This window comes from Myotis lucifugus, unplaced genomic scaffold, assembly GCF_000147115.1.
Source record: "Myotis lucifugus unplaced genomic scaffold, Myoluc2.0 scaffold_186, whole genome shotgun sequence".
NCBI classification, from domain to species: Eukaryota; Metazoa; Chordata; class Mammalia; order Chiroptera; family Vespertilionidae; genus Myotis; species Myotis lucifugus.
In genome coordinates this window covers 861965-877329 of record NW_005871234.1, presented here as the reverse complement: position 1 = coordinate 877329, position 15365 = coordinate 861965, and the positions used below count along the sequence as shown (strand labels likewise).

General features: G+C 36.5%; 1 protein-coding gene across 4 annotated transcripts in view; it reads left to right on the top strand.

Annotated features, from left to right (window-relative positions):
- Positions 1-15365, top strand: part of EXOC6B (exocyst complex component 6B) — a 477149-nt gene that overhangs the window by 322192 nt on the left and 139592 nt on the right. For all 4 annotated transcript variants that reach the window (XM_023760613.1, XM_006096760.3, XM_023760615.1 and 1 more), the window contains one exon: positions 10676-10817. In XM_023760613.1, the coding sequence (XP_023616381.1) occupies positions 10676-10817 (142 nt within the window). The remainder of the gene's footprint in view (positions 1-10675; positions 10818-15365) is intronic.

Below are 15365 nucleotides of genomic sequence, written 5' to 3'. Positions count from 1 at the left end.
GGCTGTGTACTTGTAAAAAAACCAATATGGGTAGACAGTCTTTCATCTTTTTCTCTGCCCCATTTTACGGCAGTCTTATTGTTTATCTAAGCTATTTAGGTTTTTTAATGATGTACACATCTCTCATCTGATTCTGCTGGCTTTAATTTGATTATCTGTTATCAATAACAGCTAACCAGCTTCAGTACTTGAATACCTAAGAGTGTATTTTTTTCACATAATAACTGCAGAAACGATATTAGCTCAGAGGCTCAGGAACATCAGGGCTGAGATCTTCATCATTCTTTTGTCCTTTTCCTCAAGATTACACGATAGCTGCTAGAATTCTAGCCATCACATGACTTTGACAGCTACAAGAAGGAAGGACGAGGCAAAAGGGCTTTTGCAGGAATTTCTACTTTCAAATCATTTGCCTTCCTTATATGACAAAATTTAAATATTCTAACTTTTAATCTGGTCAAAGATATTTTATTAAGGTAGAAGGGATCATGGATAATGAATTAGGTAAGTAACATATTCTGTAAACAGGTTTTTCAGTGGAGGTGGCATATTTTTCTATCACCAGTTTCTGGTGTTCTGAAAATGTTCTGAACTTGTGTAGTCAGTGTAAATGGTCAATTTCTAGCATGCCCTGTTACAGAGATCATTCCATTCTTTTTCTGACTTTGCTCAAGGGACTATACCTCTAAGATTTTATTATATTCTACCAGTTTCTTTCCAACCATAACTTTATCTCATATTTTTAAGATTTGTAGGTTCTGTTTAGATAAAGGAAGAAGTTAGATGGCAGAAAGTAGGTGAGGGAATCACTAGGAAAAGGGAGAATCTTGTTCTAACTTAGAAGTTAGGAGTAGCAATAGAGAGGAAGAGCTGCCTTTCTCTCTACTACACAGGACCCAGGGTCTCTGAGAACAGGGCGTACATGGTAGAGGACTTTCTTGTTTAATGTCCCATACTCTGAATTCTAGGATGGTTTTTCTTAATTCAGCTGCTGTCTCCTACTTAGGATAATTTTATCTCCGGTTTCATCAGTACTGGTTTTAGCATTAGGTGGCTTTTCATCTTGTTGGGGGTCTTTACTATTGGGAATGTTTGTGAAAGGCTACATCGAGGGGCTGTTAGCCAGACAACCTTTATTCAGTGGGTATTTCTTTTAATCGCCATTTGGTTCCATTACCTTTTAATGAGTTCTTTGATAACAAGTTCCTTAATGAACAAGGCAGTCTTTCAGGTTCCTCTTCTCTAATTATTAACATACTTTGGTGCTTTCACACACATTCACTATGATGAAAAGTTTCCTCTTTCACGGCTCCTGTAGGACATTCAGGAGGGAAAAGATGGGGATGGGGAGAATATGCCACGTTTCCTTGAAATCGAAATGGTTTAAGGTTATTTGTCCTCACAAACTGAGACTGACTGAAATATTCATATTTTATGCTCAATTTCCTGCAACATGATTCAGTCAGTAGATTTCTAGGTGTATGAAAGTTGAGTTCAGCTCACATTAAAATTTGCATGTTGAATGTTTCTATAAGCACTTTTTAAGAAATGTGGAACGCAAATAAATTTTCATTAAAAATTTCCTTGAACTATAGGCAGGAATATTTTATAATAAAGTACCTATCATTCATTGAGCCCCTACTATTGCCAGATACTGTATAGGATTCTTTATTATATCATCTCATTAACTCTACAATTTCTACAGTGTTGCTGACATTATCTTCATTTCATTGATGAGAAAGCTGAGACTAACCAATATTAGACAACTTTCATAAAGGTCACATAAGTGATAGGGCCTGGATTTGAACCTAAGTTAATATGAACCAAATCCTTGCTCTTTCTCTATGTATCTCTTCCACTCTGTCTCATCTTGTTTTCACTACTACTTTCCATAAAATGAACATTAGGATTCATTAATCTCACTGTTCTTCCATAGTGAGATTAATTAGAGGGCTAATCAGACACTTGTAAAGAAAATTAAATTATTTGGCTCAGAGAAACCTAAGGTTTTAAATATTCTGAAATGGAGCATTTGTTTTGGCAGCAAATAATGAACCGAAGCACCTACAGGATACGTTAGCTCAAAACAGCAAAAAAGGAACTCAGGCTAATGAGGTGTTTAGGGGGGAGAAATGGTCTTTTTAGGGTATTGACCAGTGAGGAGCGGGGTAACATGTTGTATGTGGAAGTTAAAAGCGACTGGCTGGCAGACAGGCAGGCGTCTGTACCATTGTGTTTTGTAAACTCTCTCCTATGGCTATGGTGTGTTTTCTCCAAGCCCACTTAATTTTTTATGAGGTTTGTAAAGGTCTTGAATAAACAATTGAGATTATAGAGGTTTTCCTGGAAGCTTTGGTTAATATTTTAATATGTTCTGCTTTGTCACATTATTAAATAACTTATTGGAAAGTTTGAAAGAGAGGGTTTATTTTTATTTTTCCTATTTTTCCCTTTTTTAATAGTAGTTAAATATCAAAATTGGGTATATATTTTAGCTGATTCCCTCCCTTTTTATTTTCACTTTATACCTCTGCAGGTCACCCTTGTATTGGGATCCAACATCTGGGAGGCCTCCACTTAAAATGCACTTCAACTGGAATTACAGTTTAGTGGGTATATCTTGAAACTAAGCCAGTGACTGTAATTTATGTAGTAAGAGAGGGCTGGAGAAAGGGAGAGGGAATTGGATAAGGTAAGAAAAAACAGGAACTAGTAGAACTTTGGAAATTAACTCATCATGACCTTTTGCTTATTAATATTTGAATCTGATTATTTGGCATCTTGGTTGTAGTCTGGTGAAATGTCCAGCATGGCAAAAACGGAATACCTTCAAAGACATTTCTGCGTTAATGAGATGACTTGATGAAGTTAACCTTTAACCTCAATAGGAGCTGAGGAAAGAGAAAGGAAGAGTTTTTATTTCTCATTTGAGGTCTTATTCTATGGTGGTTTGTGTAGTAGTGATTGTTATTATTTGTAGAGTACTTTATATTACCTCAAATTATAAGCCACTTAAAATTATTTCCATGATGTTGTTGTCAATTTGTAATGAAGTTCTACTATTTTTTTGTGAAGCCTTCTCTGACTATTTTGGCCTCATAACCTTTTCTTCTAAAATCATATAGTGCTTAGAGTTTATTCTGCTCAATTTAGCACTTAATTGCATGCTCTCCTTGATTTGTTTTAGAACAGGAAGTACACTTTCTACTTTTTTGCATGACAGAATTTTTTGGTGTAAAAGAAGAAAATCATAAGACTAGAAAAGGGATAAATGGTTAGCAAATATTATGCACCCAAAAAGTACTTACATTTTAAGCAAATATATGCAATGTTTTTTAATTGTTTTCCATATTCTGGACCATAGGAATATTCTAATAAGACATTTACTGAGTACTTAATGTAAACCAGGTAACTATGGAATTATAAGGTAGGAAATGCTACATAGGAATTATTTCTACTTAGCCATTATAACAATCTATTTTACAGATGATGAAACCAAGACAAAGGTTAAAGTGGTCTGGGGAATTATATTTACTATGTATGTTGGTTTTCATTAAACCACATACCTGTAATTTCTCTGTATACCTTTATATAGTTTTCTTTTTCTTTTTTTCCTGACAGTTTTGGTCTATGAAACTAGAACATACAAGTTATGGTATCTGCTGTGGTGGTATTGTTTTGTAATATACTAATTAGTTGGCTATATCCTTTATCCTTTATTATGAATTTTAGTTAGAAAGACACATATATGTATGCATTTTTTAAAATAATGCACAATGTTGGCCAAGCTGATAATGGAAATTAAGACAAGTGCATATAAAATTATTGACCGGGGAGAATTTCCTTAAATGGTTATTATAGTTTTTTCTAGTTTGATATAAATTTGTCAATTAAAGGGATTTTTGGGGAGGGGTTCTAGTTGTGAAGCCATAGTATCAGGTTTATCCTCTAGTGTAAACAATTCTGAAAACTGGACAAAATATAAAATCAAAGTATTATCTAAAAAAGGAAGAGATTATTACTTGGGATGTCTATAAGAATAGGCATTAGAGGAATAGGATACCAAAAAGAAAGAAAGACCAAACCCCCCAAAATGTCTGTATAAAATTCCCTTTCATCCTTAACTAATTTCTCTGCTATATATGAATAGGGCACACACTCTGGGTCTTTAGAAGGCAACAGCCACTGGAATATGGGCAAGTATTCTAGAAATTGCACAGCCAAAGACATTGAGAATTGAACCTATGGTGAGACTTTTTCATTTAAATATCAGTAAAGCCATTTACAGGGATTATAGACAAAGTCTTAAGAGTAAGGCAAAGCTAAATAGAACAACTGTAACTTTAAAAACAAACCTGACAAAATAAAGGTGATCCACTAATAATTTAATTGCCTGGATGAACAAACTTAAAACTCTATTCAGGAAGATAAGATCATCAAAAGCCTCTGTAACATCTTATCTGCAATGTATGGCATATAAAACAGAGTTTCTTAACATGCTAATATGCAAGAAAAACTGACCTATAATTAAAAGTTAAAATAGTCTTAGTAGATCATTAGATAATTTAGATATTTATGGGAGCAAGCAAAGATTTAAAAATAACTATGATTAATATGTTAAAGAAAACTGGAAAGAACAGACAAAATACAAAAAAATAATTATTTGAATAGATATTAAAAATAAATATATATTCTAGAATAGCAAAATGTACAATTTGTAATAAAGAGCTCATTAGGTGAAATTTTAAGCAAAAGTTAAGGTTAGTGAACTCAATGACAGGTCTTTAGAAAATACCTAAACTTAAACACACATTGAGGGGAAAAAAGAATAAAATGGTTTTCATTTAAAAAAATGGAATAAAGCATAAAAGAGATAGAACACAGATGAAAGTTATAACATATAAGTACTTGAAGTCCCAGAAGAAGAAGAGAGAATGAGAATGGTACAGAAGCACTTCTTTAAAAAAATAATGCCTGGGAATTTTCCATATCTGAGGAAATGCATCAATCCACATTTTCTGGAAGCTCAGCAAGCCTATGCAGGAGAAATACTAGTACAAAGAAAATTATACCTAGGCATATGAATATTAAATATAAAGAAACATCTTAAAAACAGCTGTAGAACAAAAACACATTCAAGGCAAAACAATAAGAATGATGGATGATTCTCATAGAAACAATGAAGGCCAGAGAACAATAGAATGAAACTTTTAAAATCCCAAAAGTAAGAGAAAACTGTCAATATACAATTCAGTACCCAGCAAATAAATATCTTTCCAAAATAAAGGTGAGATGCTCTCTGCTGACCATGTTGCAATAATTGGTACCAGAAACTCTTGACAATAAACATTTGAAGTGACAGACAAAATTAATGGAACAACTTTTTCAGATACGGGATAGCAGGCAGTGCAGGACAGTGATCTCTGAAAGAAGGGAAACACATGAAACATTGCCCCAGCAATTTGCCTACAGGAACTTTGCAAACTGTGGTACAGGGAGGGTACCCAAAGTAACCCAAGCACAGCAGGAGAGTATTGTTGAGTTAAGAAGACAAAGATTGGCCCTAGCTGGTTTGGCTCAGTGGATAGAGCATCAGCTTGTGGACGGAAGGGTCCTGGGTTCGATTCCAACCAAGGGCACATGCCTGGGTTGCGGGCTTAATCCCCAGTAGGGGGCATGCAAGAAGCAGCCAATCAATGATTCTCTCTCATCATTGATGTTTCTATCTCTGTCTCCCTCTCCCTTCCTCTCTGAAATCAATAAAAAAATATTTTTTTAAATAGGAAGAAGACAAAGATTGAAGTTTAGGGAATAAGTTGCTGATATTTGTAAGGAAGTAGTTTTGAGGTAATTTGAGGGATAGCACCAGGTATCTGCATTGGGATCCCTTGAAGCTTTGGCTGTATACTAAGTTGTTCATGTGTAGGAAAAATTCATGATGTCAGGCAAAAAATAAATGCTAGGGTACAGAAGCTGAGCACATTTTCCAGAAGTCACACAAGGCAGGGAGATGTTAAAAATTTAACCTGTAAGAAGGGAAAGACCCCACTGAATTCCTGAAGCATTTAGTAGAACCACCAGAAGAATAGCTAGTAGTTGGTCTAAAGCTACATTTGTAGTAGGTCTAAAGTAACTATAGAGAATAGATTATTCCAATCCCTACATAAAAGAGTAGACCTGTAAACCTTAAAATTGCAAAAGAAACCGAGCTGTTTGCCATAACAGAAATCAACTCTCTTTAAAGAAATTCAACAAAATAGAGACATTCAGCAACCTAGCATTCACAGTATCTAGTGTTAAAAATTTACTAGATTTGACAAGAAACAGGACAATGTGATCCATAACAAGGAATATCATCAGTTCATAAAAAAGTTACCCAAGTGACATAGGTGACAGAATTAGCAGGTAAATGCTTTTAAAATGCTCATATACCCACACATGCACAATAGGTTCAAGATTTAAAGGTACATACAAATTTAAGGAAAGAAGTAGAAGTTATAAAAAATTAATCAGTCCTGGCTGATGCGGCTCGGTGGTTGGAGCATCGGCCCCCCCACCAAAGGGTCGTGGGTTCAATTCCGGTCAAGGACACGTACTTGGGGTTGCAGGTTTGATCCAAGGCTCCAGCTGGGGCATGGGCAGAAGGCACCCAATCAATGTGTCTCTTGCACGTCGATGTTTCTTTCTCTCTCTCTCTCTCTCTCTCTCTCTCTCTCTCTCTCTCAAATATCCTCGGGTGAAGATTTAAAGAAATTAATAAAATGGAACTTCTAAAAACAAAAGTATCAGAAATGAAAAACATGCTGAATTGGATTAGTAGCAAAAATTAGCCACTTTAGAAAATAAGACTGGAAAATTTAAAAGACTATTCAGTTAAAACTATACAACCTAAATGCAGAAAGAGAAACCAAGGGGAGAAATTTTTACAGAGCGTCAATTATACGTGGGGAGTAGCAAGCAGTGTCCTGCACTTGGTGATCCTGGTTCTCAGGCTTTCATACTCAGGCTGAAAGCCACACCATCAGCTCTCTGGCTCTCATGCCTTCGAACTACACACACTTCTAGAGCAGTGGTTCTCAACCTTCCTAATGCCGAGACCCTTTAATACAGTTCCTCATTTTGTGGTGACCCCCAATTTCATGGTTACAAATTGAACATAATTAAAGCATAGTGATTAATCACAAAACAATATGTAATTATATATGTGTTTTCCGATGGTCTTAGGCGACCCCTGTGAAAGGGTCGTTCGACCCCCAAAGGGGTCACGACCCACAGGTTGAGAACCGCTGCTCTAGAGGGAGATAAAATTTGACACAGCGAAATGTGAGCAGAGGAGTGTTACTTAGGAAGCAAAAGCAAAAGAGAAAGTTGGTGTGAAAGGACAGCTCTCCTTCACAGAATAGTACCTGGCCCTCCTTCCATGTTTCTTGAAACCTGCTAGGTTATCCGGAGAAGGAGACACTGGGCCTTGGCCATTTGTAGTCAGTTAGATAGAATCCTTGTTCCTCTGGGACTCAGGATCTGATCCCAGTGGGTTGACAGAGAGCTGTGCTGGGGGTCCATTTTAAACCCCTACTGTGAACAGAACCTTCTTTTGATGCTTCCTTAGATGAGTAAGGAAGAGAAAAGCCTCTCGCTCAGTACCTGGCCTTTCAGACTTGTGTGATTTTATCTTCTTGTCCTCTCCATTTCCTTACCCCAAGTCTCAGAGCAACAGACACTACCACAAAGCCCTTGACTGGGAGGCAGGATCAAATGATTGTTAAGAGTTTTTTTTGGAAAGTCTGACAGGGCTGGATTCACATCTTAGCTCCACCACTAAGAATATACAGTAAAATAATCCTATTTCTCTGTCCTTATCTGCAAATTGAGTATTAAATACCTCATGGGGTTCTTGTGAGAATTATATGAGAAGATATTTTCAAAACATTTGGCACATACTCAATGCTCAGCAAACAGAAGCAGCCTCCCTGATGGTGGAGGAGATGAGTGATATTGATGATGCTCTCCGAGTCTTCACCTCCACTCCCTTGCATGAAGTACTATGATGTACATAGTAATGGAAAGTAATGCATATTGAGCTTTCTATAATTCTTTGAAAGAGTTTGTAAGATTTCTACACATTTGTTTTAGTTGTGTCAGTTGTATCTTTGTATAAGAAATAATGGATGATATCTCCCTTTTTGTAAAAAAGAATTGGGTACTCCCTGGTCCATTGAAATATATGGAAAAAACACCTAAAGGGACCCCATAGTGAGAATCTGGAATTTTTGTGAATTTTTACTAGACCTACATTACTCTATGACCTACCTAGTTTATAGTAGGAACAAACTAAATCTCCAAAATCAGAAGAATGGACAAATATATTGTCGTATACTGTAGAATAATTAAAGGAATAAACTACAACCACATGCATTACACTGAAAAAACTTTACATTACAATATTGAACTAAAAAATCATGTTGCAAAAGGACATGCCATATATGATTATGGAAAGTTTTAAAATACATAAAATAATACAGTATATTACTTTTGTTATATGTATACTTATCATAATAGTATTTTTAAAATAAAAATGACATGCCTAACACCAATAATGGTCACCTGTAGGTAGAGGGAGGAAAATGATTAAGGAGGTCACACAGGGGCTAAACTATATTTGTAATGTTTAATGGATACATGAGTGTTCATCTTGTAATTTTATATATCTTTCCACATGACTGAATTACTCCATAATTTCAGAAAAGGATTCACTAATTTGAGAATTCAGACTTTTAAAGATACATATCATCCTGGTTTTCAGGATAGATATTGATGGTAAGTAACAAATAAATAACAGGAAAAAAATGGATATATGTCTGGAAAAAAATGGATATATTTTCTATGGGGTATGACCTAGACCTGAGACTAAGATGTCATTCACTAAATATAAAGTGTTTGAATACTTTAAAGAAGGTAGTAAGATATTTTCAATATCATATTTAAAAAATTAGCTTATAATTTATGTTAATAAACTTCAGTGTTCATTTTTTAAGAAAACAAAATTTATCCTTTTAATTATTTCTTTCAATAAACCTTTTTATTAATTGATTTTAGAGAGAGAGAAGAAGGGGGAACAAGACAGAGAGGGAGAGGGAGAGAGAGAAATAGTGATTTGTTGTTTCACTTATTTATGCATTTGTTGGTTGTTGTTTTTTATGTGCTCTGACTGGAAATTGAATCCACAACCTTGGTGTATCAGGATGATGTTCTAACCAACTGAGCTATCTGGCCAGGGCCTACATTTTCTTTTAATTGAAATTCTTTATTGTTTAAAGTATTACATAAGTTTCCTTTTCCCCCATTGACCTCTCCCTGGCTACCCCCACCTCCCAGCACCCACCCGCCATCTTTATCCATTGGGTTTTGCTCAGATGCATGCATACAAGTCCTTTGGTTGATCTCTTACCCCCTCACCCACCGCCTTCCCTCATAGGTTGGACAGTCTATTCGATGCTTCTATGACTCTGGTTCTATTTTGGTTTCTCAGTTTATATTGTTCATTATATTCCACAAATCAGTGAGATCATGTGATATTTATCTTTCTTTGACTGGCTTATTTCGCTTAGCATAATGTTCTCCAGTTCCATACATGCTGTTGCAAATGGTAAGAATTCCTTCTTTTTTACAGCAGCATAGTATTCCATTGTGTAGATGTACCACAGTTTTCGAATCAACTCATCTGCTGATGGGCAGTTAGGCTGTTTCCAAATCTTAGTTATTATAAATTGTGCTGCTATGAACATAGGGGTGCATATATCCTTTCTGATTGGTGTTTCTGTTTTCTTGGGATATATTCCTAGAAGTGGGATTACTGGGTCAAATGGGAGTTCCATTTTTAACTTTTTGATACTGTTTTCCACAGTGGCTGCACCAGTCTTCATTCCCACCAGCAGCGCACGAGGGTTCCTTTTTCTTTGCATTCTCTCCAGCACTTGTCGTTTGTTGATTTGTTGATGATAGCCATTCTGACAGGCATGAGATGAGACCTCATTGTTGTTTTGATTTGCATCTCTTGGATGATTAGTGACTTTGAGCAGGTTTTCATGTCTCTCAGCCTTCTGTATGTCCTCTTTTGAAAAGTGCCTATTTAGGTCCTTTGCCCATTTTTTGATTGGATTGTTTATCTTCCTTTTGTTAAGTTGTATGAATTCCCTATAAATTTTGGCATAAACCCTTATCAGAGATAACAGTGGCAAATATGTTCTCCCATGCAGTGGGCTTTCTTGTTTTGTTGATGGTTTCTTTCGCCATGCTTTTTATTTTGTTTTTTAAGAACTGTGATTGATACAGAAGGGACTGTTTGAAATTTTTTTCTGTGTCGAAAAATTTCTTCTTGGTTTAATTAAGATTTTGAATATTGTTTATCTATTGTTGATTTAGAAAAAGTGCTCCCTGAATAAATAGCTGGGCTTTCTGAATTTTAACATAGTGTCGTAGCTACATGACTGGTCATGATGATGCTACTATTTAAGATGATTGCCATCAGGAACTATTAATTCCAGTATTATTTGAATGTTAAGGGTATTGTGATGAAGAAAACAAAGACATTCCTAATGGAAAAATAAATGGTTTTAATGTTGTTATAATTTTACTTTGATCCATTAAAATTATGATTTACATTTTTGTATTTCAGGGAAAGGTGGCTCAAACAGCATGTATGTCAGCTTGCAAGCATTTAGCCACATCCTTGATGCAACTTTTGCTGGAAGCTGAAGTAAGGCAGCTCACCTTGGGAGCATTACAGCAGTTCAACTTGGATGTCAGAGAATGTGAACGTAAGACAGTGAACGTCCTTTTGCTTGCTTGTTTTGCCTGCATACTCACTTCTATAAAAAGAAATTTAAGTCTATTGTGTCTTTGTTCCTGATGATGTCAAAGAATACCTAGATGACAGAAATAAGTTGTAGGATGTCTAGAAATCTATCAGCAAGCTAACTCGAGCACCCAAAAGTACGTAGGCCCATAGGTAGAGCACAAAAGATCCCTGGCTACATGGGAGTTTGCAGTCTAAAGGGGGACATATGGACACCAAAGAAAACCTGATTAGTTCAGACTTCAAGAGAAGGCAGTTCCCAGGCATTTCCTTTTTTATGTTTTATTTTAAAGCTATTTTTACATCATATTTGCAAACCCTTAGTTTACAGGACAGATGCTGTGTGTATTTATCAGTCAGAAATGCTTTCTAGTACAGGTAGAAACAAAACCTTTGACAGAGTGGTTTAAACAAATAGGTTTACTTTTTTCTCAGAGGCAGTAAGTTACTGAATTGATTTAGTTGCTCAGTGCTGTCACCAAGGACCCAGGCTCTTTTGTCCCTTCTCCTCTCTCATACTCAGAGTGTGGTCTTTTCCTCCTCTGTGTTATATTTAGAAGAGACAGGAAAAAGAGGCCTGTCTCACTTATTCCTTTTCCCAAGAAAATAAAAAGAGATACCTAACAAACCTACCTCTGTGTCTCCTTGGTCAGAATACAGTTGTATGGCCACCTCCATCACTAAGGGAGGCTGGGAGTTTGAGTATCTGTCAAGGTGAGAGGGGAGTGTCATCATTGGCACAGTTGATTCATCATGAGTCATTCACTTTGTATTAAACCCAAAATAAAGCATTGGTTAGGAAGGAAGAAGGAAGGAATGAAGAGTGTTGTGGTGTTCATTGCTCTGTCAGTGAAAAATGAAAATGAACCGAAATGATGTGATTCAAAATGATTTTTCTGATTCTAAGAAAATTAAAATAGTGGAAATTCTCCGAGTATGCTAATACTTCTGCCACATCCTTTTAATTTTACTATTTATTGTTTTTCCTTGGTTAACTTTGATGACTAAAAATTAAGGTTTTATTTATTGACTATGTTATTTTAAATAAGACTTCCAGTTCCAGCCATCACCAAGTAACAGGTAGCAAAGTCACCCTTCTTAGATAAACAACTGTAAAACTGGATAAAATGTGTAAAGAAACTCTTCATGCATTGGACAGCAGACAGCACAAGGCTGTGATCCTTTAGAGAGGGGAGGTGCACAAGGTAAACTTGTCATTCACTCTCATTTTCTGCCCGGGCACTATCCAAACAGCAACACATGAAAGTAGGTCCCAAGTAGAAAGCAGTGTTTTACACAGATAAGTGGAAATTGGTGGATAGGGCTGGTGATGCAGCTGGGATTTGTGGGGCACGCGACTAGAGAATAGGGAATTGTTTAGAGAAGGAGCTCCAGAAATCTGCATTAGAGGGCCTGTGAGTCTTTGGTCAAAAACTAACTTGCTATGTGCAGGGTAAAACTTTCTGAGGTTTGGCAGAGAATAGCTACCAAGGATCTGCTAGCTCAATAGTAATGCCAGAGGTTAGAGAGTGCTAGGAGACGCTAGAATTCTAACTCACCAGAGTGGAGAGACCAGCTGAACATCTTGTATATTTAGTGAGACCCCAGAAGGTTAGACCTTAAGAGTATACTACTCAAGCTCTAGAATAAGAGCTAATCTTGATCCACCATAACAAAGCCTAATAACAAGACTCAACAAGATAGGGATAATCTGCCAATAAAATAACTGCCTGCCAAAACAAAACTCAACAGTCTTTGAACAGAAGCAAACACACAAAAATTCAGACTGTCAACCTCATAGTAGCCACAATTTCACAGCAATAAAAGGCTATAATTTGACATGCAAAGAAGCAGGAAAATGTGATTCATAACAGAATAAAAAACAGGCAATAAAAATAGATCCATTGAGAACACAAATGTTGAAAATAGCAGACAGGCCCTTTAGGAATCTGAATAGAAATATATTCAATAACTTAAAGAAAAAGATGGACATAACGCATGATTGTTGCTGAAATATTTTTAGGTTTGGTAAAAAGTATTAATCTACTGACTCAACAAATCTTTAGCAGAAGAAACACAAAGTCACACCCAGAGTACATTACAGTCAGATTTCTAACAAACAAACAAACAAAAAAAGAAAAGAAAGAAAAAATGATAAAAAAGAAAATCTTAAAAGTAGACAAAAAAGAAAAGATACATTAATAATGGAGACCAATAATAAGAATTACTGCTTACTTCTTATCAAAAACAGCTCAAACTACAAGGCACTAGAAGATCTTTAAAGTACTGAAAGAAAATAAAAGCCCATCAATCTAAAACTATTTATCTTGGAAAAATATTCTTCAGAAAATTTGTCACCAAAGGTCTGCACCACAGATCTACAGTGCAATTACATTATTCAAAGATGTCAACAACAGTATCTCCTTTCCCACATCTTTTTCTAGAATCTTGGCACTTCCTTATTAAGAAATTGCATTTGCCTGGCTGGTGCTGCTCAGTGGTTGAGCATCAACCTATGAACCAGGACATCACGATTCTATTCCTGGTCAGGGCACATGCCTAGATTGTGGGCTCGAATTCCGGTCAGGGGAAGATGCAGGAGGCAGCTGATCAATGATTCTCTCTCATCATTGATGTTTCTATCTCTCTCTCCCTCTCCCTTCCTCTCTGTGAAATCAATAAAAACATATTTTTTAAAAAAAATGACATCTAATTCCCCTTCCTTTGAATCTGGGAAAGCTTGTGTTTTTATTTTATCCAACAGCATGTGGCAGAAGTGGCCTTGTGACTTCTGTTGCTAGGTCATAAAAGACAATGCGGCCTCCATCTTCTTAATTAGCTGCTGGATGAGAAGTGTAACTACCCTAAGGCCTCCATGCTGTGAGGAAACTCAAACCAGCTCATGTGAAGAGACCACACGAAGAAGGCCTGATGCCTGACATTTTACATTTTATGTTGTTGGTGCTATATTTTGTTATACTCCTTTAACTAGTATTAGATTTTGTTCTGACTTGCATTTACGTTACTTGAAATTGGTTGGATCCTTTTGAGACTTGCTTTTAGGTTTATAGTGGGTCCAGAGCATCCTTTTGTCTATGTCTTATTTAAACCCAAACCGAAAGTAATGTCCTTTCCAGAATTCTAACCCATGCCTAGGAACCTAGAGGTTTTTCAACTCTGGCTGGTGGGAACACCAAGTGTGCCCAGCTCTATAAGAGCTCCACGACTTATTCTGCATATTCATTTATGGTGGGTCTTTCCCCAGCCTTGGGTAGTCTCTTCCCATACATGCACACATTAGTTCTCTGCCGAACACTCAGTGGCACACTTCTCCAGTTTTTATGAGTGCTCTCTTTTGCGACCTCTTTCACTCTGGTAGTTGGCCCTGCAAATACTAGTTGCCTTGGCATTCTGGACTACAATCTCTGACTTTTCAACTCAGAGTACTTTGCTTCCTTTAGGTTCCCTCCCTTTGCAGGCTTTGCATAATGGCTTGGAAACTCCCTCTAGTTATGCTCACCTCAAATGCTTTCCTTTTTCAAGAATCACAGTCCTGCATTGACTGTTGCCTAATATCTAAAACCATTCTTTCAGATACGTTATCCAGTTTTACAGGTTGTTGTGTGGTTTTTTTTACAGTGGGAGATGAGTCCTCTATTACTCCATTATGACTGGTAACGGAATAAATGAACATCTTTTCAAGTTCTTTTTAATTTTTATTTTTCATAGAAATAATACCGGCTCTTCATAGAAAATTTTGAGGGAAAAAGAAAATAAAAGCCACTATAATCTCATTATTCAGAAATAAGTACAATTCCAGGGATTGTATCCAGACATGATAATCTAGCAGCCACAGAATTCTTTCAAGAATTCACCCATCAAATTCCATGCATCTGGTTAGCCAAGATGGTTTTACATCCTCTGTCTTAACCAATTGTTTGCTAGGAGAATAAAAACATGATTAGCTGGACTAATAAATATTGATTCTTTTAAAATACATAGATTTTTATTGATTTCAGAGAGGAAGGGAGAGGGAGAGAGTGATAGAAACATCAGTGATGGAGGGAATTACTGATCAGCTGCCTCCTGCACACCCCCTACTGGGGATTGAGCCCCAAACCTGGGCATATGCCCTGACCAGGAATCAAACTGCGATTTCCTGGTTAATGTGTTGATGCTCAACCACTGAGTCACACTGGCCAGGCAAGATTGATTCTGGATGTTGAGTTTTAAGTCACTGTTGTTTGAGTTTTGATGAAAGAGTAGAACCTCATTCTGCTGTGAAGAAAAGGAAGAAAAGGACTTTGGAGTAGGCAAACAACAAATACTGTTGGTTAAACAGCAATGTCTGACGAATGATTGGGAATGATTACAATTGCTATATTTTTAAAATATATTTTTATTGATTTCAGAGAGGAAGGAGAAGAAGAGAGAGATAGAAACATCAATGATGAGAGAGAATCGTTGATCAACTGCCTCCTGCACACCCCACACTGGGGATTGAGCTCGC